This window comes from Rissa tridactyla, chromosome 1, assembly GCF_028500815.1.
Source record: "Rissa tridactyla isolate bRisTri1 chromosome 1, bRisTri1.patW.cur.20221130, whole genome shotgun sequence".
Taxonomy (NCBI): domain Eukaryota; kingdom Metazoa; phylum Chordata; class Aves; order Charadriiformes; family Laridae; genus Rissa; species Rissa tridactyla.
In genome coordinates, this window is record NC_071466.1 from 8,921,112 (window position 1) to 8,943,987 (window position 22,876).

General features: G+C 46.0%; 1 protein-coding gene across 3 annotated transcripts in view; it reads right to left on the reverse strand.

Annotated features, from left to right (window-relative positions):
• The window catches only part of POLD3 (DNA polymerase delta 3, accessory subunit), a 29,101-nt gene extending 14,324 nt beyond the window's left edge, over positions 1-14,777 (reverse strand). For 2 of the 3 annotated variants that reach the window (XM_054221334.1, XM_054221325.1), the window contains exons 1-7: positions 14,623-14,777; positions 12,738-12,793; positions 11,132-11,234; positions 8,578-8,617; positions 6,852-6,984; positions 3,783-4,047; positions 2,327-2,399 (exon numbers count right to left, since the gene is read on the reverse strand). In XM_054221334.1, coding sequence (XP_054077309.1) covers positions 2,327-2,399; positions 3,783-4,047; positions 6,852-6,984; positions 8,578-8,617; positions 11,132-11,234; positions 12,738-12,793; positions 14,623-14,682 — 730 coding nt within the window. In that variant the 5' untranslated portion in view covers positions 14,683-14,777. The remainder of the gene's footprint in view (positions 1-2,326; positions 2,400-3,782; positions 4,048-6,851; positions 6,985-8,577; positions 8,618-11,131; positions 11,235-12,737; positions 12,794-14,622) is intronic. The other variant, XM_054221344.1, reaches the window with a different exon arrangement.
• Positions 14,778-22,876: the final 8,099 nt, after the last annotated feature.

Consider the following 22,876-nt stretch of genomic DNA (forward strand, 5'->3'; position numbering starts at 1 on the left):
ACAGAAAACACTACAGATGATGTGTAAAGGCATTAGGGATCTAGATTGACCAAATTATGTCATACTGAAAAAACGGGCATGCTTAAATTTCTAGCTGATTTAACAGTTTGATTCTGTTCCCGATGGCATAGCCCAAGCACGCTGCAAGCTGAGTGTGCTGCAGCAGTTAAAACTCTGCAGAAGCGGGCTTGGAGGCAGCGGCAGAATCCCTTGCAGTCACCAGGACGAAAGGCACAGAAGGGCTGGGAACCCCTCTTCCAGACAGCCCCCTTGGCATAACACCACATCCATCTTTATAGCCACTTTATCCCTTCTAAATTACAGTTTTAATCAAGCACAAAAGGGCCCAGAAACAAAAGAATCAGCCCTGATGAAAAGCAACGAGAGCTGCGTGCAGCCTCCACCCTGCATAACGTTGGAGCCCATGAGTAGTATTTTCATTAATGTAGCGGCTTCTCGTCCCATGCCAACCCCAACGTGATCAAGAACCAGCCTCTTTTGCCTACACAGCACGACATACAAGGACAGTTCTCCAAAAGGCTTACATTAGTACCAGATAAGAGGCAGCAGGTAGAGGGGAGCAAAACCATATATTTATCAACCTGATAGGTGGTGCTGTTAGCACACTAGCACCTAATTACAGTCTGTGAGCTTCATTCAGCAGCTTTACCCACACCTCACCAGAAACGAGGAGCAGACAAGTTAGAAACCTGCATCATCCCAAGCACAAGATGCCCGAGGGAAGAAAAAGCGTTCAAGATTGAGATCAAACTACACTGTCAACAGGAACAGAGGCTGCCGAGAGGGCTAGAAGACTCCATGCCAAGGCCTTTCTGACACTGCTTGGAAACCAGGCTGGCTGCTTCATTGAGCAAGGGAAAACATCTCATACAAAAGAACTTGAATGACAGCTCTCTTATTTACGATCAACAGCAGAGAGCTGGAGGACCCAATTATTGTTAACTCGGGACTTTCTGGCAACGGCGAAATCTTTGAAGCCAGGAGAGATGTACAACATATAGGGAATAAATCTTACTTCTGGAATCACCCTATCTCTTCTATACACATAATCATTTCCAGTTCTGCTCGGTTTGCTCCTTCCCTGCAGCAACCTCACAAGTTTCCTTGATGTGCTCCCTGACAGGCCTCACCAGAGAAGTGAACCCCATTGGAAATTGTGGAAATGCATCCAGAAAGCTTTCTCCTCCACCACTGGGTTATCTTTACCATGCAATTTCAACTTCTTGGGTTTTCAGCGTATGAACTTTGGTCTGGGGCTCTTCTCAGATCTTAAGAATTTACTTAACTGTAGTAACTGTTCTTAAGCTTGTGAAGTTTAGGCTGAAAGTGTCCTCAGCTCCCTCAGTCTCATCAAAACAGGAACTCAAAGATGCCCAACAGTACTGTGCCTTGTGTGTTCAGTGCTGGAACTGTACCCTGCATACCCTGACAGATGGCTGTCAGAAAGTGAACTTAGCTGTTTACTCTCTCCCAGCAACTCTTCTTTGAATCCTCTTGTACTCACAATTATAAGGGCATCTTTGAAGAAAGTCCTACAGTCCTTTTCCAATGTCTACTTAAAAGCTTCAGCATGTTTTCTTTAGAGTTGGATAATTTAGGTCAGAAGGGTCCTCCAGAGGCCACCTACTCCAAACCCCTGCTCAGAGAGGAAGGCCACCCTTAATTTTTATCCTCCAGTTATTAGCTCTTTGGTTTTCAGTAAAGAAATTAACCCTAAATCTAACTACAGACTCCTCAGTGATTTGTGATAAAAAGCAAGCATCGTTAACACGCCCTGCGTAACAGGTTTTGGCAAACATTTTACCAATAGCTAGTTTTCCATCCACAAGTACTCACTTTAAATCAGATTTCTTCTGCACTAAAAATCCGTCCTGGGTTAGTCTGCACAAATATGTCATTTTAATTGATCTCCATCCAGCAAGCTTTTTGTCTGAAAAATTCCTCTTACAACTTTTAATTTTTGCCTTAAAAGCTGCACAGAAACCCATTAACCCCTCCAAATCCAAAAAAGCAGGAGAATAGTATGGAAAACTGTAAGAAAAGAGGGGAGAAAATCCAACAAGTTTGGCAGGGCGGGAAGGAAGGCTTCTGCTCATCTCTGTTCATGCCTCCCATCACAGCTGTATAACAAGATGCCTGATATCACTGATTTTTTTAATTGCTACTTAGCTAAAAAAAAAAAACCACAAACAAATGAGAGATTTCCAGTATCCCTCAGGTTTTTTATTATTTTTTTAAAACTACAGCAGGCTGGTCCCTGACCACAATGGTTTCTGAAAACAGATGCATGTTAGAAAGTACTTACTCATGGCAGCTTTTCCAAAGAAGTTGTTCATGATGTTGCCCTTTGCTGGTGGTTTGCTGCTTACTGCAGACACCTAGAAGCAAACAGAGGAGTAACCACAGGAATTATTAATGCAACACAGCCCTCAAAACATGTAGCACTGCTTCTGGGCAAGCAAAATAAATACGTATAATTTGTTGACTAGTCAGTGTCTTAGATTTCAGTATCTGTTTGGGAGAATCTGAAGACATTAGATATTACATGCATCAAAGGGTCGAGAGTAAGTTACTTATGGCTCCTTAGCTAGGCCTTCAAATCTAACTTGGATCACATTCCCATCTGATGGCTGACAGTGTTACTGAAATAAGTGGTTGAGACTTGGGTCAGTTCCCAGTAAAGAACTATTCTTTTTGCAAACTATCAGTGCCTCAATTCACGGTAACCGACAGAGGAAAGAACACAGATTGGCCAAACCATGAAGACTTTATCCAGCTACTCTGGCACGTCTGCTGTTCTGCTGAGCCATTTGCAAAAAATATCACTCCTCTATTCCATTAATATAGCCACCAAAGTGAAAAATCACACACGCACACAAAAAACCCACCTAAGGAAGCTTGGCCTCCTAATCCCATTTATTTTCAAGCACAAAAAAAAAAAAGGCAACCAGACACTAAAGTTCCCAAAACACTCAGACATGCACATTTCACCAGTTCTAAATTCACTATAAAAATCGGAAAAGTGAACCAAAATGTACTCAGCTGTTATAAAAAAGCCAAATCATATGCAGGGAACATTACCATTTTAATACCCATTTACTGGCCACACTGCTTTAAAAACAATTATACTAATTAAAATTAATACGTAATCCTATCCTGGAAAAACCAGCAGTTGAGCAGATAAACAATTTAGTCTTGCACAGGTCAAGCTCTGAAACTTCCCTCGCAGACCAAGTTTAAACACCTTGATACTTTTAAGACCTGGACTTCTCACATTTCACTTATTGCTCAAAACAAATCCTTTTAAGCACAATGGAAAGAGCGAGATCCTCAACGGGTGTATATATTGGCATAACCGAGGACAATGGAACAATTGTCTCAATAATGCAGCTATGCTGGTTTATACTGCTGGAGATCTGGCTCAAGGAGGAACGTCAAAGCGTCAAAGTTACGGCAAATACACTCCTGTGGATAGGTCAAGAGCGTGGCACAATATACTGTCCCACAAGATGACCGACAGAAGGCATGACTGTACTATACAGTTAAATACTCACAAAACGGTTACGAAAAGCATTCCCAGTGGACAGCAAGTTTAGCTCTAGACGCAGTGGACAAGGCAGCACCACAGAGGCTCTAGACGCAGTGGACAAGGCAGCACCACAGCGGCTAAGGTTATGTAGGTCGAGTAAGAGCAAAGCTAGAAGAGCGGTTCATTAAGCCTATTAACCCAGAGGGCTGCCAAAGGGTCTGAGGTAACTTACACCTGGGGTCTCCTTAGCCTCTGCTTTAGTTTCTTTATTTGTGTCCTGGGGTTTAGAAGCTGCTTTGGCTGCAAACATTCCCATGATCCCTTTGGGCTGCTGCAAGGTCTGTTTAGCAGTCGATGGACCGTGGCCGTTGACCACCGGTACGCTGACAGCATTCGTGTCACTTGGTGTCTGGGAATCAGCCTGCACAGACGTCTGCACTTGAGAAACTTCGGTCAACGTCCTGGGCACAGCAGCAGCACAATGAATGGCACTAAACCTGTGTGATGGAGTGAAAAATTTAATTAGCCTTTTAACGACTTATTTTTCACCTTGGTTTCCTCACTGGTAGGGCCTTGCTTCTCTGGTCCTGTGTTCTCCTGTTATGGGAAAAAGGGGAATTTAATTTGCACATGGGACAAGAAAGGCTGGCACAGAAGGAGAGCGATGGAGACCTCTACCGAAAAGATCAGCTGAACCTGTCAGCAAGAGCCAGAGCATTCAAATGCTAAACAAGCTGTTTGGATTTCATGGTGTGTGTGGGGGAAAGCCTGTCTCCACACCCAGGGTGGAGATGGAGCAGGCTGCATTTTATTCCTAAACGGGTTACACTCTCTAAAGTTTGTGGCATAAATTGTATTGCTGGCTGATGATCTAAAACATTCACAACTTTCAGATCTTTTGACAGTGTCCACTACTGCCGCAACAAATGGCCACAGTCGCACCAGCCAGGTAAGTAAATCACAACTGAAACTGAACTAATTAAACGGCTCAGAAGACATCCGTGACATTCAGACTTAACTATATAAAGTCATTTCCATGTAATCACTAGTAGTCAGAGATGCATCTCAGCTTGTAACAGTCTCAAACGTGATTGTTTGGGGATATGGAGATAGAAGAATTAAATGACGTGCTCACAGTTACAATACAATTCCCTGACAGTCAGGAATAGCAGCACCCAAAAATAACTGAATTCTACTCCCCACTGTGCAAATCACAGGCGAGGCTTTCCAGATTTCCTATACAAATGCCACAAAAGAGCACAGACTCACGCCTTCCAATCCACTGAATTACACAGCATATTTTTATTTGCATAAGAAATAAACCAGTCTTCTGCCAGTTAGTTTCTGCACCTCAGTATTAGCGGCTCACATGCACAGTCTACTTCTACTCAGATCAGGAACTGAAATGTATTAACAAAACAACACCATCGCATCTAGCATTTCTAGACCTCAGCAGCAATCTCTTGAGATTCAAACCTTTAAAGGAAGGAAAGAAGACACTGAAGAAAAAAATATTCCTACTTTCTTTTCTACTTTCAATCTGTTTTCAACATGGTCAACGCCGCCCTCTGGACAGCTTTCACTCCTACTTCACGCATCCAAAAGCGACACCACCACACCTCCAGATTACAAATAATAACCACTGACGATAAAACATACTGACTGTGCAGCAAGCATGTCAAAACCTCGCATATTCCAGGCACTTGGGAAGTTAGCTTGCCTTAATGCTGCTGTGTGACTATAGCTGATGGGCTTGATCCAAAATTCACTAAATAATCACTGAAAAAATAAGCAAAGTTTGGACTATGCTCTGCAAGCAAGGAGCTGCTTCCGCTTGGAAAGCTGACATTAGCAACATGCATTAAATCCAGTTAGTTATATTAGTACAACATCCAGCCACCTCCGCCGTCTTCCCAGGTCCCATACAAACACAGCAGAAGAGAATAAAGATCCTTGCCCTAGAGCTTGTGAGATACGTGGACTGAGAGGGAAGCGGAAGAAGCCAGTAGGTTCTGTTTGCTATAAACACGCACATAGTTAAACCTCTGTCTTTTGCAGGATCTACAGAAATCTTGTCTCAAGTGTAAAAGACAACTCATGTAGTTGACAAGGGAGAGCGAATATGGTCAGTCTGAACTTAGTTCAGCCAGGTCACAGGTGAAGAAGCTGAATTTTTCATAGCTCGCTTGGAAAAGTCTGCTCCAAAGCCAGGCAGGGATTTACACACGTGCTTCAGAAAGCGATTTCAGAATCTGAATTGTCTAAACCTTCTGCATGCACAAGTCTGAAAGGCAAACTCTGAGACACAAGCATCACCATGCAGGGATGTCCGAGAGTAAAATGACTGGAAACAAGGCAACTGCAGCCAAACCCATGGCACGTGTCTGCATTGAATCAGGGTTTTCTAGCACTTAGCAGGGTATTGATATTCACGTTTGAAACACAGAGCTTCTAGGACATTATTTGCTCAGCCACTCACTTGTCAACGTTTTGAAGACAGCTACGCTTCTACTTTCAAATTCTATACTCTTTCTATGACACAACATTCAGGCATCCCCTCTGCTAAACCAGATTGGTCATGGCACTGTACATCCCGATTACATCAAGCTGAAGCTGTCGTGGTGGAAACAACATATAAATGAAAAGCCACAGCTGCCAGGCACTGTGCAAGAGGAGAGATAATGACCCCTGGAGACTGAAGTCCCCCTGAATTCCAGGACAACCTTTCTCTACCTCAACCATACAGGGCACTTGTGCTGCCTGGTCTGTTTTGTATGCTTCCCCTATGCCTCAGGCTCTCATCTTATAGACAGAGAATGAGTTCCTGCAAGACATCTTCAGAGAAGCAGAGGAGTCCGGTGGATGAAAACACAGACTCCCAAAACAGAAGGCAAGCTCATGTTAGCACTTTGCTGAGCACATCACTCATGTTTTCATAAGTCTGTTTTGATTTACTCTTACTGTGTGACTGAGGACTGGATAAAAATGGTCATGACCAAGCATGGCCTGGAAACGAGAAAAAGGTTTCTAGCCATCAGGGAAGAGATGTACTGGAACCATCTGCCCATTGAAGTAACAGAGCAAGCGAACCAAGTGTAAACTGGAAATAACTCAGTTTACCAATCATACAATGTGCTGTCTGGGGACTGATCTGGCATCACTTAGAAGATATCTTTTTCTAGCTTTCTAAAAATCCAGGCATACCTGGTAACCATTGACTTCTGCTGAAGCGCACTGTGTAGCAACATCTCCTCAGTCTCAAATCACATAGCATAAGAGGAAAAACCAAGACGCAACTCACTTGCTGCAGTTGTGGAGGTTTGTTTTGACGATATCATAGTCTGTGTTGTAGAGTGGCCCGCTGTCCTTGAGCAAGGCTTTCTGAATGCTGTAGACGTGCACGCTTGCAATCATGGCTAGTTTAGACTTCATTGCTGGGGGGAAAAAAGAAAAAAAAAAAAAGTCCTCTGTTAGCACAGCCTTTACAGAATCAGGCGGCAACTTTAAGTATCAGGCTCTACCAAGGTGGAGAGACCAACAGACCACTTGACGGCAAGGACCTAAATATAAAAATGTGTAATTGTACCTTCTTCCAGTGCTCACTGATTGAGAAATCAAGGTAAGAGACTCCACAAGCCTCTCAAACGTGCTTTCCACGATACACTGTTCATTCTTACACAACTGAATTAAGAGCAATGTCTTTGTGTTTACCTTCAAAATACCCGGTGTTTGGGATCCAGCATATCCAAATGACTACCCAAAGCTAAGGAAGAAAATAGAAGGCCGTATCTCTATCCTGCTGGAACTGCTCTCTGACATTAAGGTAGCATCCACCATATCAACTAGGGGCACCGTGTCTTCTCTAACAGTCTGCTGGAATCAATGCTTTGTCTCTTCTACGCTATTTAAACTGTAACCCCCCTGAGACAAGGACTGGTTTTTAGGAATTCTCTGTTCGTGGCTTATAGTATTCTTTCCACACAGTCCTGATCTGAGACAGAGCTTCTAGGCACTGTAAAAATACACACAGTAATCATTTCTTGGGGCCAGTCCTAGACTATGCAGCCCTACTCCCATCACAAATCTCAGGCTCTTCCAAACGTAAGTCATACCTTTGGCCCGTCTTCTGATACAAAAAACATGAACAACCCTTTCCTCCACAGCATAACAGAACATTACGCAGCACACATAATTCAAACAGGACAGATAGTAGTTGCACTGCTTGACAATCTACTACCCTGACGAAGACGACTTTAGCTAGAATTCTACCTCAGATTTCACAAAGGGAAATAAAACAAGTCTTTCAAACAAAGTTAGATCATTAGTAGGGATATTTAAGGTCACAAAGGCCACAGTAGGTTCCTAAATGCCTAAAACGTTATTTGAAAGTGACTAAGAACCTGCTGTGGATCGGATCTCATCAGCAGCACCAGACCTGGTAAGATGACTGACGCTGCATGGAAAGCAGTTGCAGGAAGCAGTGTTATAACGGTGGTTTGTTTTGTTGTTTTTTTTTTTCTTCACCTTTTACCGGAAAAGCAAATACCACAGACAAAAGTGAGAACATTCTTGTAGGACATTTAGCTAATACCCACAGCACTCAGGGCAAACAAAGACTGCAACTGCATTCAATCAATAACGAGAATTATCTGCTTCAGCATCCTTGGGAGCCTGAAGGCTCGTAATTGTTCTAAAACACTGTGAGACACTGGTATATGCTACTCTGATATTGTTGCATTTAAGGGGGAGCTGCCTGTCAGTGGCAGGGAGGTGGAAAAGAATCACTAACTAAAATGCTAACATTAAAACAAAAAAAACAACCAGACCCAAATCACAAATCTGAAGTTACACAGCTGTTGGCTCAGATATTCAAAATTCTGAGAAAAAGCCAGTACAAAAAGTACACACCTGAACCCAACAGCCTGACTAGGCACTTACGTGCAGATGGCAAGTTCTGAGCTTTACTCACTTTGCTGTTCTTTCAAAGAAAAAAAGTTAAAACCACAGAATTTTCAGGATCTGCTTACCTTCCAGTTTATCTTCTCTCACTACTGCAACCTTGTGGCACTGTGAAAAATAAATAAATGGCAATCTTAAAATTTGAAAAGACCTGTTTTTCTTAAAATTTATATTTTCAGTTATCTGTTGAATAAGTCTACAGATTATAGATGCAGCTTTATAGCTGCAAAGAACACTGCCAATGCCTTTAAACAATCATCAGCTGCTATTTTTTAAAGGTGTATCTCCCTGCTTTTTTAATAGACTGTTTCGCAGATCACTATAACCCTAAAGAAATCCTCTGTCCTCCATTCCTGACACTGGGAGACGAGACACAGATGAAACGAGAACTAAACAACTGCGCGGCACAGTGGAGAAAAGCAAATTAACACAGCTGATGACCCAACTGCTAGAAATCTGCCGCACCAGCCCACATCACCCATGTATATTTAGATTGCCAGTAAAACTGTAATGTAGCAATCTGTAGCACAGACACGGCACCAGAGAAGCCAAACACCATGAGAAATGAAGCATTAATTTAAAAGTCACAAATGAATGTTTCTGGAAATGTGCTCTTACAGGCAGTCTTCAAGGACTATACTTGCTCTGTGACATTTAACAGGCTGCGGTTAATACAGAGAATATCCAAACAGACAGACTGGACAAAATCCAACCATTAATTTTGTGCTTAACTGATACCACAGACTAGCCAGCAAAAGAGTAAGAGGCAAGAAAATGTAGGCAACCTGAAATGGTAAATAAAGATGGAGAGTCTCGGTCCCTGAGGCTGATAAAAAGCAGCAAGGAAAAGGGCGTGCAGTGCTTAAGACACACTAAGAACTATTTGTGACTGATTTCTATCCACACCTCCCTTCACTTCTATCCAGTTCTATATTCAGTTTCTATCCATACCTCCCTTCAGTCTTGCAGTTGAATCCACAGCCTTGTGGCTACACCTACTGACAGCAGACAGTAGTGCAGGGTTACCAGCAAGCACAGAGTTGCATCTGAAGCACTTGCATCCCTTTAACGACCCAAAATTGACTTGTGACAGATAACACACACCAGCTACTCCAGTGCCTGCACATCTTCTGGAAGTATCTTCCAGATCTGACCTCTTCTCCCACCTGCTCCAGTCTGAGGAACTTTAAACTCCTCCTGTGTGGCATTCCTAACCCTGGCATTGCTTCATCTCTGCCCCTCACAACTTACTGCCCCTGCAGGTCACCTTTCTTAAAGGGCACCGCTATTGCAGCATTCAAAAATAAGATATTCAAAAACAAGAAAAAAAGTGACCTTTATATGTTTACCTCGGTAAATCTTGTTTTAGAAATATATAAGCTGCTAAGACAGTTTTAAAAAAATTTTTTTTCCTATGTCAGAATTCACTTGTTTGTTTTAAATATGTTATGGCAAATTTTAAAATAATAGAATGCGTTGACAAACCTCTGGTCAGTACTAGTGAGCCAAGAGATGCTACTTTGTTATTTCCAAATGAAATCAGGGGAAAAACCTGTTAAACTCAGGCTATAAATGCAACACTACCTGTACAGCTTTAAATAAGTCTGTTCCATTATACAGAACTAATGCAATACATAATTACCTTCAATTTCAGACAAATCTGGAGATTTAAAGAGAACGTTCTATGCATGTGAACCAATTTATTATTTACGAACGCCAAAAAGGTTTGTTGGTTGCTTTCCCCCCCAGTCTACATACAAATGCTAGGACACCCTGAGAGGTACTAATTCTAAATGAATACTATGGACTGGAATTGTAAGACTATTACAGTATTTAAATATACGAATAGCTAAATTCATATCTAAATATACAAAGAGACACCTAGTGGAATGTCAAAGACACTTAGTGTTTCGCTATTAAATTCTTCCGTGAGCAAAGGGAAACAGGCACTCAATTCGTTCATCTTCTTTCAAAAACCTCTGGGGTATGTCTGAAATTCTAGATGATATTCTTGAAAATCTGACAAGCAGCAACAAGAAAAAATAAATATATTACGTAGTGATTCCTTTGCTTAATAAGTCAAAGCATTTTAAATACAAAATACTGTTAATTTATGCTTCTCTTGTATACCAGGATAAAAAAACTTGCTTTAATTAACAAGACAACTTCAACTATTTATTATTCTGTTTATTATTATTCTATTCTAACTGAATTCCAAGCTCTCTCCAAACACTCCTTAGCACACTTCCACTCCACAGCAGATCCTGGGAAATGGATTAGCTGCTCTTACAAGGGCCCCTTCAGACTGTTTTAGAAAATGTGCTGTCCACTATCAGTGATAGGATCGAGCAATGACTGGTAGCAGGATTTAAGTTAATTAATTAAAAACCCTGGTGTGTAATTCATCACTGTATTACCAAACCACAACTAACTGATCTTTCCTCCCCATTGTTTGTGTGCTGGGACAGAGATAGTTTGTACAAGTAGAGAAGACCTAGCACACTGTGCCCGTTACAGAAAAAAGAGAGAAACTTCAGCTTTTAACCCAAAGATTACAAAACAAGATGGAAGAAACACAAGAACAAAGAGTTCACAGACACCTCTGAGAAATAAAACACTCACAACATGCCCATTCTGGATGAGGTCTCCTGCTACCAAGTAGGTGACATGAAGCTGAGCTCCTGAATTCTCCTTTCGTTTCCTCTCTACGTAATCATACAGCATCCTGCACAAAAGAAACCAGTGTTAATTACCCAGAAAGGAAAGAGCCCGTCACCACCCCTTCTGTGAAGCTTACATAAAAAAAAGAGTAAAGCCAACCTGACATGGAAATATTTCACAGAAGCGCAGTTATTTTAAATAGGATTAATTTAATCTTACTGAGACACCTTTCTGCTCTGCCACTTTGAAGAATCTCAGTCCAACAGCTATATAAACCAAAGGTGAAATGAATACAAGCTCTCAAAGCTTTAATAGTTGGTTGCAGACGGTCTCACATCCTCTGAGCAGCTTGTTCCAAAGTCTCTCCTCAATAAGGCTGTTTCCCTCATTACAGTTCAGCATTCTGAAACACCTGACAGAGGAACTGGTGATTTTTGGTACAAAATCACACTGGCAGGTGTATATATACAATCCCAGTTACATCCACTGACGTGTTGATCAGAAACATGAGGAAAGAGCATGATTAGTGATGGTGAGATTGAGCTGAGACTCAAACTTTCAGGTCCCACTTACACTACTGCTTTCTGATGAGTGTAACTGGGCAGAGACACTACCACACACTCCATGAGGACACTATCTGGTAAAGATACTTGAAGATCATTACTGGTTCAGAGACAAACTGCAATTACCACGCTGTCACAGCCAGCACAATCAGAGAGGTGAAGCTTGGCACAGTACACTGCAGCTGAATACACAGCAAACACCCCTTTAGGTCCAAGCTATAGTCAGAAACGAGAAAATATTTCTATTATGGGACTTGACACTCCTTATGGAGCCTTCAAATCTTATGCTTAACTTTACCTCAATGTGTAGCAACAGGCCTGGAATCCTTCATTGTTTTATAGGATATTTAAAAGGCTACAGTAATTTTTATTCTTCAAAATACACCAAGACAAGGTTACACATTTATGCTAAGTTTGGAGATACTTCAAACATTTCCCTGTGCCCATCAAGCCTGAGAAGTAAATATTAATAATCCATCATGCACTACACAGCAGGGTGATCAGACTGGATGAGCGTTTGCCATACACAAGCTGTTCGGCATTTTCCTGATTCTGCTCCCAGCAATATCCATGGATAACGTACGGCATCCTGAGCTGGGATGTGCAGTGGCAGATTCTCACAGAGGCACAGCTCTGTCTGCAGGACTGGAGTCCAAGTTCAGAAAACAAATCTGCATTTCGGGATGAAAGGAGCTACATGCATTTCTGTAGTAATATAACACTAAAACTTCTATTCTGACCTAAGTATTTATGATATAAAGCAGCACAAGGTGTCCAGCTGAGGTGCTACTCTCTGAGGCACAACTCCCATCAAAGCCAAGGCGAGAACTGCCTACAGGAGGGGTAAGGCATGTTGAATAACATACCTTACTGTTCCTGAGAAGACACACAGGATTTTTAAATTTTTCCAGAGAGATCACTTTAATACACTAACCACAATCATGAAAACGGTAATTAAAGACCTTGCCACAAAACAAAAGTTTGTGGGATGCACTAATACCTACTGTTTAGCCTGGTTGACGTGAACTCCCAGAGTGTAGCTTAACCATTTGTATGTTACCTGTACAAGAAAAAAATACCAAACTTTAGTAATAAAACCTCTCTTGATTTGTTAAATTGCCCTCCTTTGTTCTTTTCATGGTTAAGTCAAACTCTTTAGACCTCCCCCTCCAAAAAACCCACAGCAAAATCTGTTAAATGCGAGGACACATGGACACCCACCCACCTGTGCTTTAGGGAGTAGATTGAATCCCTGAGACCTAAACAAACTATCCTAAAAGGTGTGGTTTTGTGAACACCTTCTTGAAATGCCATTGCATAAATAAAAGCCATTTAAAATGCCCACAGTGCTCAGCTTCAAAACAGAGAGGAAAAAAATGAAACAGCACAATTTTCAGGTGTCCCTGCCCAGGGCAGGGAGGTTGGAACCAGATGATCTTTAAGGTCTATTCCAACTCTAACCATTCTACGAGTTTTTAATTGAGACCAGCTCTTATTGCTCTTCCAAACAACTGTTGAGGATTTATTGGACTTCTGCACTCTTGCCTGTCACAGGGACACAGGGATCTCCAACTGCATCACAAGTCTGACAGCACAATGTGCCAAATCTCAGGAAACTACAGCTCTAATCCCAGCCCTTTCCATATCCCACTGACCTGCTGTATTATTTAGACGAGGCATGTCTTTTACACCTGTTTCTCCTCCCACTCTGCCTTTTTAAACTAATCCTCGGGCTAGGGCCTCTCCTACCTCAAATACAACAATTAAATTACATTTTATTAGTCTGGCAGTTCACTGAAATGAATTATAATGACACAGGCAGTTCGTGTTAATACAAATGCTTTACAGTCAAGATGCACCAACTTCACTGTATCACTTTCTAGGCAAAAATCTCTATTTTGAAAGAAACACAGACACCCATGCTTACCATTTTTCTGAAGTATCCTAAAAAAAGCAAGGCTTCAAAAGGCTAGATATGCTAAGTTGTAATTTTACTTTTAAGATGAAATAGTGGTTCCTTAACTTTCCATGTGGTTGCCTTAACCTTCCATGGAAAAAACCCACCATTTCATACACTTCTGTCATTTATACCTTGAGCTGAAACACCGCTACCTGTAGCTGAAACAGTGCTATAGTACTTTTTTTTGAAGAAAACCCGCTCACCCATTAGGGAGCATAAGGAATTTAGGAAGGGTTGCTTTTTCTGTGACGCAAATGATGGCATCACCAATTACTTTTAGAGACACTAAATTAATTTAAGGCATAAGAAGGGAAAAGATCCTGCCAAGAAAGGCATCTCCTACCCAGGAAGCCTGCACTGACTCTTATGTTGTGACCTGTGGAAAAGCCAACACTGCAAACGCAGCCAGGCATCGCACACAAATCCCCCCAAAACGAGTAAAACTTGAGCAAACAGCCCCGAGGGGCAAGGCAGAGGCCTCCTTCCTTCTGCGCCTGCAGAGAGGAAGCTGGGCACCCACACGTGTCCCGCAGGTGGGTGCGATGGGACACACACACACACACACACTGCCTTTGCCTCCCCTTACAACTGCCAACGGAAAGCAGCTGCTCTCGGCGGCTTTGGGCTGTTTGAACCGAAACTGAGAGGGGGGGTGTTACATTAGTGTCACCCCAGGCGCTGACACAGTGCCAGGCCTGGCACTATGGCGCCCCCCCACCCCCTTCACCGTTTCCAGCCCTCCCCCCAGCCTGAGGGAGTCTCCTAAACATGCGGGCTGACCCCCACGCCCCGCAATGGCTGCCACGCTGAGGGGAGGCAGAAAGAGGGGGGGTCGCTCCCTCCTGAGGGGGTCGCGCAATGGCGGCGGTCTCCTGCACCTCCCCCCCAACACACCCCCCCTCCCGCACAGCCCCGGCTGCAGGACTCACGATGCGGTTCTGGTCGGTGACGAACTCGTCGATATTCTCGAGGTAGAGCTCGTCCTCCATGGCGGGGCAGGGCGGGACCGGGTAGGCCGCGGGCGGATTCCCGCGCAGCTCAGGGCCGCGGCCGCCAGCCCGCCGCCATGGCAACCCGCCGAGCCCGGAAGGGGGAGCAGACGGCGGCCGCGACGGGACAAAAAGGAGCGGGCTGGGCGCGGCGGCGCCGCCTGGTCCTAGTGCCCGCCGGCGGCGGCGGCGTCGCCTCACACCTCCGCTGTCCCCTCACGGCCCCACGCGGTCCCTTCACGCAGCCCCACGCTGTCCCCTCATGGACCCACGGGCCTGCGGTGTCCCCTCACGTACTGCTCTGTCCCCTCACAGACCCACACTGTCCCCTCACAGACTCACGCTGTCCCTTCACAGACCCACGCTGTCCCCTCACAGACCCACAGCACTATGCTGTCCCCTCACACTGACCCACGCTGTCCCCCCACAGCCCTACACCGTGCCCCCACTGACCCACGCTGTCCCCTCACATGGACCCATGCTGTCGCCTCACGGCCTCACGCTGCCCCCGCATGGCCCCATGCCATCCCCTCAGCTGACTCCACGCTGTCCCCTCATGGCCCCAGAGCCCCATGCTGTCCGCTCACATGGCCCCACACTGTCCCCTCACAGCCCCACGCTGTCCCCTCACACAGCCCCATGCTGTCCCTTAGCAGACCCACAGACCCGCGCTGTCCTCTCATGGCCCCACGCTGTCCCTTCACAGACCCACGTTGTCGCCTCACAGACCCACAACCCCACACCATCCCCTCACATGCCCCCAACGCCATCCCCTCACAGACCCAAAGCCCCACACCATCCCCTCACGCGTCCCCACACTGTCCCTTCACAGACCCACGGCCCTCCCACTCCTCCTCTCCTCCACTGTCCCAGCCATCCAGGGCAGGATGAGCCATGGTGCGGAGCAGGGCAAGCTGAGACAAAGGTTGGGAATCTCCAGTTTTCCCTCGTTCCGATTTTCCTTTCATTTCAGCCCTGCCTGATCCTCACCAGAATGGTGGAGGCAAGCCAGGCATTGGAGTCCTGCTGCTCCCTCCCCTAGATAAATCCTGTCGTTGTTAAAAGGCAAGGTGAAATGTTACTTAAAAATGTTCTTAATCTCAGTTAAACTCTCCCCATGTTGCCACTGGTGACCACTTCCAGCGCTTCTCACAGCACCTGCTAAATACTACTCTACGCTTTCTGTTTTTTTGGAGACAAATAGCAAATGCCGCATCACGAGATTCAACATATTCATCAACGAGCTGGGTGAGGGGACAGAGTGTTTGCTGGTGACACCAAGCTGGGAGGGGTGGGTGACACACCAGAAGGCCGTGCCACTGTCCAGCCAGACCTGGGCAGGTGGAGAGTTGGGTGGAGAGGAACCTGATGGGGTTCAACAAGGGCAAGTGTAGGGTCCTGCCCCTGGGGAGGAACAACCCCCCGCACCAGGACAGGTTGGGGCTGACCTGCTGGAGAGCAGCTCTGCAGAGAGGGACCTGGGAGTCCTGGTGGGCAACAAGCTGCCCACGGGCCAGCCATGTGCCCTGGTGGCCCAAGAAGGCCAATGGTCTCCTGGGGGGCATCAAGAAGAGTGTGGCCAGCAGGTGGAAGGAGGTCATCCTCCCCCTCTGCTCTGCCCTGGGGAGGCCACAGCTGGAGCACTGGCTCCAGTTCTGGGCTCCCCGGTTCCAGAAGGACAGGGAAGTGCTGGAGAGGGGACAGCAAAGGGCCACGGAGATGCTGAGGGGCTGGAGCATCTCTGTGCTGAGGAAAGGCTGAGAGCCCTGGGGCTGTTCAGCCTGGAGAAGAGCAGACCGGGAGGGGATCTCATCAATGCTCAGCAAGAGCTAAAGGGCGGGGGGCAAGAGGATGGGGCCAGACTCTTCTCAGTGGTGCCTGGGGACAGGACAAGGGGCAACGGGCACAAACTGGAACACGGGAAGTTCCATCTCACCATGAGGAGGAGCTTCTTTCCTGTGAGGGAGGCAGAGCCCTGGCACAGGCTGCCCAGAGAGGTGGTGGAGTCTCCTTCTCTGGAGATATTCCAAACCTGCCTGGATGTGTTCCTGTGCCACCTGCTCCGGGTGACTCTGCTTTGGGAAGGGGTTGGACGAGATGATCTCCAGAGGTCCCTTTCAACCCCTGCTATGCTGTGATTCTGGGATTCCCAATCTGTAATTCCCAATCCCATCACAGTTGCGTCCCATTTTTAATACAGCTTCACAGTAAGCTGAGGACTTCACTGATATATCGATATTGTTTTCTAAATACTTCCCCATGATAAAATTAATTTAAAATCTGATAAAGTCAATGAAGTGGTTTTAAGGTCATGTTTTCTTCCTTTCAGTGTGGGTTATACTACATTTTATTTGCCATGTTTCTTATTTACCTGTCCTGGCTGGTTTATAGCATGGCCCCATGGGGGTTTGGCTGGATCTGAGGGACTGCTGCTGCATGGAGAGGGATGTCTGACATCTCCCACCCTCCCTGCGCCTCATCGGCCCGAATCGCCTCTGTCTCCAGCATATTTTATCGTCACTTTTTTTAGCTCAATGAATTTCTTTTTTCCATATACCATCTAGTTCGGTTACTAAAGTGTTGCTTACAACTTAATCTTAAGATTTAAATGACGGGGAATGGTCTATGACATATCAAACCACCCCGAGTCAATTCCATAGACCTCTCCCTTCACCGGGAAAATGAAATTGTTACAGCAGGACCTGTCCGTTGCTTACAACTTAAGATTTAAATGACGGGGAATGGTCTATGACATATCAAACCACCCCGAGTCAATTCCATAGACCTCTCCCTTCACTGGGAAAATGAAATTGTTACAGCAGGACCTGTCCCCCCGGCACTGCATGCAGATGGCTTTCTTCATTTTACTGACAGTTAAGTAAAAGCAACACAGAAGAAATAATTTTTTAGCGTCTAACACTGCCACAACACCCGCTTCTGCAGGAGAGAAGTGGTGCGTGTTTCCTCTGCTCTCTGCCTTTTCAGGTGGGACACAATGCTGAGCTGAAAAATGTGCTTTTAGGGTCAGAAGTGAGTTCCTCCAATGAAGAGATCACTGAAACATTACCTTTATGAGCATTAGGTGTTTTCCTGATTTATGTATCGTCTCTAGGAGTACTGGCGTCAGGAAACTGAGAGGTCCACATGGAGTGCCATGGCTTACGGGGCTGAACTGCTCATCAGGAGAATTTCAAATGAAATTTGGGTGTGTGAGATGAATGCTGTCCCGTATTTGTCCTGAGACCCGTAACAAAAGAGAAGTGGAGAGACAGACTCTGCTGGTTTGCAAGGAAAGGCGACAAAATTAGCCTTAACATCTCAAAGAAGTGATCTTCCTCCGGGTACCTGAGGTCATGACACTAGCCTTAATGTTAGTGATGCTGCAAAGTATATATTTATTTAGCAAGTGGACATTTAATTAGGGGTGGACCTGCTGGAAAGCAGCTCTGAAGAAAAGGATCTGGGGGTCTTAGTAGACAGTAAATTATCCATGAGCAAGCAACGTGCCCTTGTCGCCAAGAAGGCCAACGGAATTCTAGGCTGCATAGGGAAGAGTGGGGCCAGCAGGTCAAGGGAGGTTATTCTCCCCCTCTACTCTGCACTGGTAAGGCCACAACTGGAGTACTGTGTCCAGCTCTGGGCTCCCCAGTTCAAGAGAGATGGGGAACTACTGGAGAGAGTCCAGCGTAGGGCAACGAAGATGATGGAGGGACTGGAGCATCTCCCTTATGAGGAAAGGCTGAGAGAGCTGGGACTCTTTAGCCCGGAGAAGAGAAGGCTGAGGGGAGACCTTACTAATGTTTACAAGTATCTAAAGGGTGGGTTGAAGGAGGATGGAGCCAGACTCTTTTCAGTGGTTGCCAGTAAGAGGATGAGGGGTAATGGGCACAAGCTGGAACATAAGAAGTTCCGTTCAAATACACGGAAAAACTTCTTTACAGTGAGGGTGAGAGAGCACTGGAACAGGCTGCCCAGGGAGGTTGTGGAGTCTCCTTCTCTGGAGATTTTCAAGACCCGCCTGGATGCAGCCCTGAGGGATGTGCTCTAGGCAATGCTGCTTTAGCAGGGGAGTTGGATAGATGATCTCTAGAGGTCCCTTCCAACTCTGAAATTCCGTGATTCCGTGATTCCGTGAAGTGCTGAGCAAGAACCTTTCGCTCCATGAAGTCAGAGATTTTCTTTCTGATTTCAAAAGGAGCAGAAGGTCAAAATCATTACCCACATACTGCTCATTGTTACGAAAAGGCAATGGGGTTTTGCAGATACTGGGACTCGCTGGTTATTCTTGTCACTGGTATGAGACGTCTTCAGTACTGCCCACAGCTGGTCACTGTGCAATTTCATCTGTGAATCAAGTCCTTGGGCAAAAATGATCTTGCCCAACACTGCTTGAAACACAGCAGCTGATAAACAAATAAATAAAAATTACAACCTGTGACCAAAGTATGGAGCAGTTTAATATTAACGTCCTTTTACATTTTTCTTACAGTTAAAGTAAAAAGAAATGATGATGTGACAGATAGAAGCAGATAAAAGTCCTGAAACAGAACTGCAGAAAGGGATAGAAAGAGACTTGGGGTAAGTTATGAGGTTTCCCTGAGGTTGTACACCAGGTCGGGATGGAGGAGGAGAAGAACCAAGGTGCGTTGATCCCATTTGAGACTTTATTCTCTGAATGCATTGATTCCCATAAAAATATTGCAGCGAGCAGCAGCAATAAGCTGGAGAAGCGCGCCCATGTGAACCTCATGAGGTTCAACAAAGCCAAGTGCAGGGTCCTGTGCCTGGATCAGGGCAACCCCTGGTGCCAATCCAGCCTGGGGTATGAAGGGATGGAGAGCAGCCCTGAGGAGGACTTAGAATCATAGAATCATAGAACCTTCATGGTTGGAAAGGACCTTTGAGATCATCAAGTCCAACCATACACACACAAAAAAACCCAAACCCTTACAATCTCTGTCACTAGAGCATGCCCTGAAGTGCCAAATCTAGACGTTTCTTAAACACCTCTAGGGATGGTGACTCAACCACCTCCCTGGGCAGGCCGTTCCAGTGCCTGACCACTCTTGCAGTAAAGTAATTCTTCCTGATATCTAATCTAAACCTCCCCTGCCGCAGCTTCAGACCATTTCCTCTGGTCCTGTCATTATTCACCTGGGAGAAGAGGCCAACACCCACCTCTCTCCAACCTCCTTTCAGGGAGTTGTAGTTGGGGGTGCTGGGGGGGAAAAAGCTGGCCATGAGCTGTCAATGTGCGCTGGCAGCCCAGAAACCCCCCTGCAGCCTGGGCTGCATCCCCAGCAGCGTGGGCAGCAGGGCGAGGGGGGGGATTCTGCCCCTCTGCTCCGCTCGGGGGAGACCCCCCTGCAGTGCTGCCTCCAGCTCTGGGGCCTCAGCACAGGAGAGACACGGAGCTGTTGGAGCGGGGCCAGAGGAGGCCCCGGAGATGCTGGGAGGGCTGGAGCCCCTCTGCTGGGAGGACAGGCTGAGAGAGTTGGGGGGGTTCAGCCTGGAGAAGAGAAAGCTCCGCGGAGACCATTGAGCCCCTTCCAGTCCCTCAAGGGGCTCCAGGAAAGCTGGGGAGGGACTCTGGATGAGGGAGGGGAGCCATGGGACAAGGGGGAAGGGTTTTCCACTGCAAGAGGGGAGACTGAGCTGAGATCTGAGGAAGAAATTCTTTCCTGTGAGAGTGGTGAGGCACTGTCCCAGGTTGCCCAGAGAGGTAGGAGATGCCCCATCCCTGGAAACATTCAAGGCCAGGTTGGACGGGGCTTGGAGCAACCTGGTCTAGTTGAAGATGTCCCTGCCCATGGCAGGGGATTGGACTAGATGGGCTTTAAAGATCCCTTCCAACCCAAACCATTCTGAGATTCTATGATTCTATGCAGGAGTAGGGAAGAGATCGTGCCTCTGTACTCGGCACTGGTGAGGCCTCACCTCAAGTACTATGTTCAGTTCTGGGCCCCTCTGTACAAGAGGGACACTGAAGTGCTGGAGCGTGTCCAGAGGAGAGCTACCAGGCTGGTGAGGGGTCTGGAGACCAAGTCATATGAGGAGAGGCTGAGGGAGCTGGGCATGTTTAGCTTGGAGAAGAGGAGGCTGAGGGGAGACCTCATTGCCCTCCACAACTCCCTGAAAGGAGGTTGGAGAGAGGTGGGTGTTGGCCTCTTCTCCCAGGTGAATAATGACAGGACCAGAGGAAATGGTCTGAAGCTGCGGCAGGGGAGGTTTAGATTAGATATTAGGAAGAATTACTTCACTGAAAGAGTGGTCAGGCACTGGAACGACCTGCCCAGAGAGGTGGTTGAGTCACCATCCCTAGAGGTGTTTAAGAAACGTCTAGATGTGGCACTTCAGGGCATGCTCTAGTGGCAGAGATTGCAGGTTGTTTGGTTGGACTTGATGATCTCAAAGGTCCTTTCCAACCATGAAGATTCTGTGATTCTATGATTCTACCATCAGTGGAGATCAAACAGCTTGGTAGCTGAACACTTGTGGACCTCATAGTCCAGCTGAGCAAACCAGGGGTGTGTGTGATAACCCGGCTTGTTATTTGTGATCTTATCTGTGCTTGCCCTTCAACCTGGCACATAGTGCCACTTTTCGGGTTGTACATACTAGGTGCGAAGTGTAAACCAGGTGCATCTCCCTGATATCACCACATATCAGCAGCAATATCATTGTGAATTAATTTTGTGAGCCCCAGTTTATTTTCTGAGAATCTGGGGGGGTTCTTTTTTCTTTTTTTTTGTGAAAAAGCCAGAAAAAGGAAATCTGGAAAGAGGTGCAACAGCGGGGACTCACACGAACCCAGCAGAGCAGCCCTTGGGTCCCAGCGAATCCTCCTGAGGAAGACACGAGTGTGCAGCAGTCGCCCCGGTAGTCACAGCCCCGTTTTCAGTGCCAGCATCTACACCTGTCACGGTACAAAATGACCTTTAAAACATCTCCTTGCAACCTGTGTGACTTTGTCAAATTTTTTGGATCAGGAATCTACCTAACGCTACGCTGATTTTGGAAATAAGGACAGCACTAGTTGACCAGGGAGCTGCACGGATCCTTATGGTTTGTAGTGAACATTATTTACTTTTGCACATTAAAGTATGTGAGTAGCTATAGACTGGCTCGTTAACTTGAATGAGGAGCTAAAACTAGAACTCACCTTGTCTCTTTTCCCTGGATGGTAACATTGTAAATGATCTTTCACAGCTAAAATACGTAAAGTAGTTGTCCTGGTTCCGGTGGGGATAGGGTTAACTTTTCCTGGTATTCCATGCCATGTGAGCCACGCCCACCCTGAGCTGCCGGGGGAGGGGGCAGGAAGTTGCTGCTTAAAAGCGGGCTGGGGCGGCCCGGGTCCGGCCGGCGAGCGGCGAGCGGCGGGGGGAGCGGCGGTTCCGTAATCGCGTTTGTATATTCCCCTATCCGTGTTGTTGTTGTTGTTGTTGTTTGCCTGTTCCCTTTGCTGTTCTGTTAAACTGCCTTTGTCTCAACCCAAGAGTCTTGCCTTTTCTTACGGTTCTTCCTGTGTTTGGAAGGCACGAGCGAGCGACACGTGGTTCTTTGTTGCCATCTGAGGCTAAACCACGGCAGTCCTTTTGGCGCCCAACGTGGGGCTCGAAGGGTTGAGATAACGACAGAATCCAACTAGAACGTGGAAAAAACGGTTTTGGTTTTTTTTTTGTATGCATTTATTTTATTAGGTAAGTAGTCACTGGTCATCATGTTGCTTGGTTTGTTCTCATGGCTGTGTTACATAAATTCCTATATGGCTTATGTACTCCCTGCGATGCTGTTTACCATGTCTGGAACAGGGATGAGGATTATCATTCTGCTGTCCTGTGCGATATCTGTTTATGATATGATAACATCACTGTTCAGACGGCTATTTTGGGGTGTTTATGCGGTTTTGCTGTCCTGTCCGTACATTGGACACCGTCTCTCAGAATTTGTTAATAATTTCCCCAGCCCTTTTGCCTCCCTTTTCTCCTTCGGGTCAGGTATGACAGCTTTTGAGAATTTTGAATATCCTTGGGATACTCAAACTAGCGTGTTCGTAGTGCTATGTCTCCTGAATACGTTCCAGGTCTTGTTTTGGGTTAAGCGACTATTTAAGACTACCACCCGGAGATCTGCTCCGAGGCTGGATAGTCAGGGGTGGCATGGCATGTGGGAGAGCATGGGCAGGTACCTA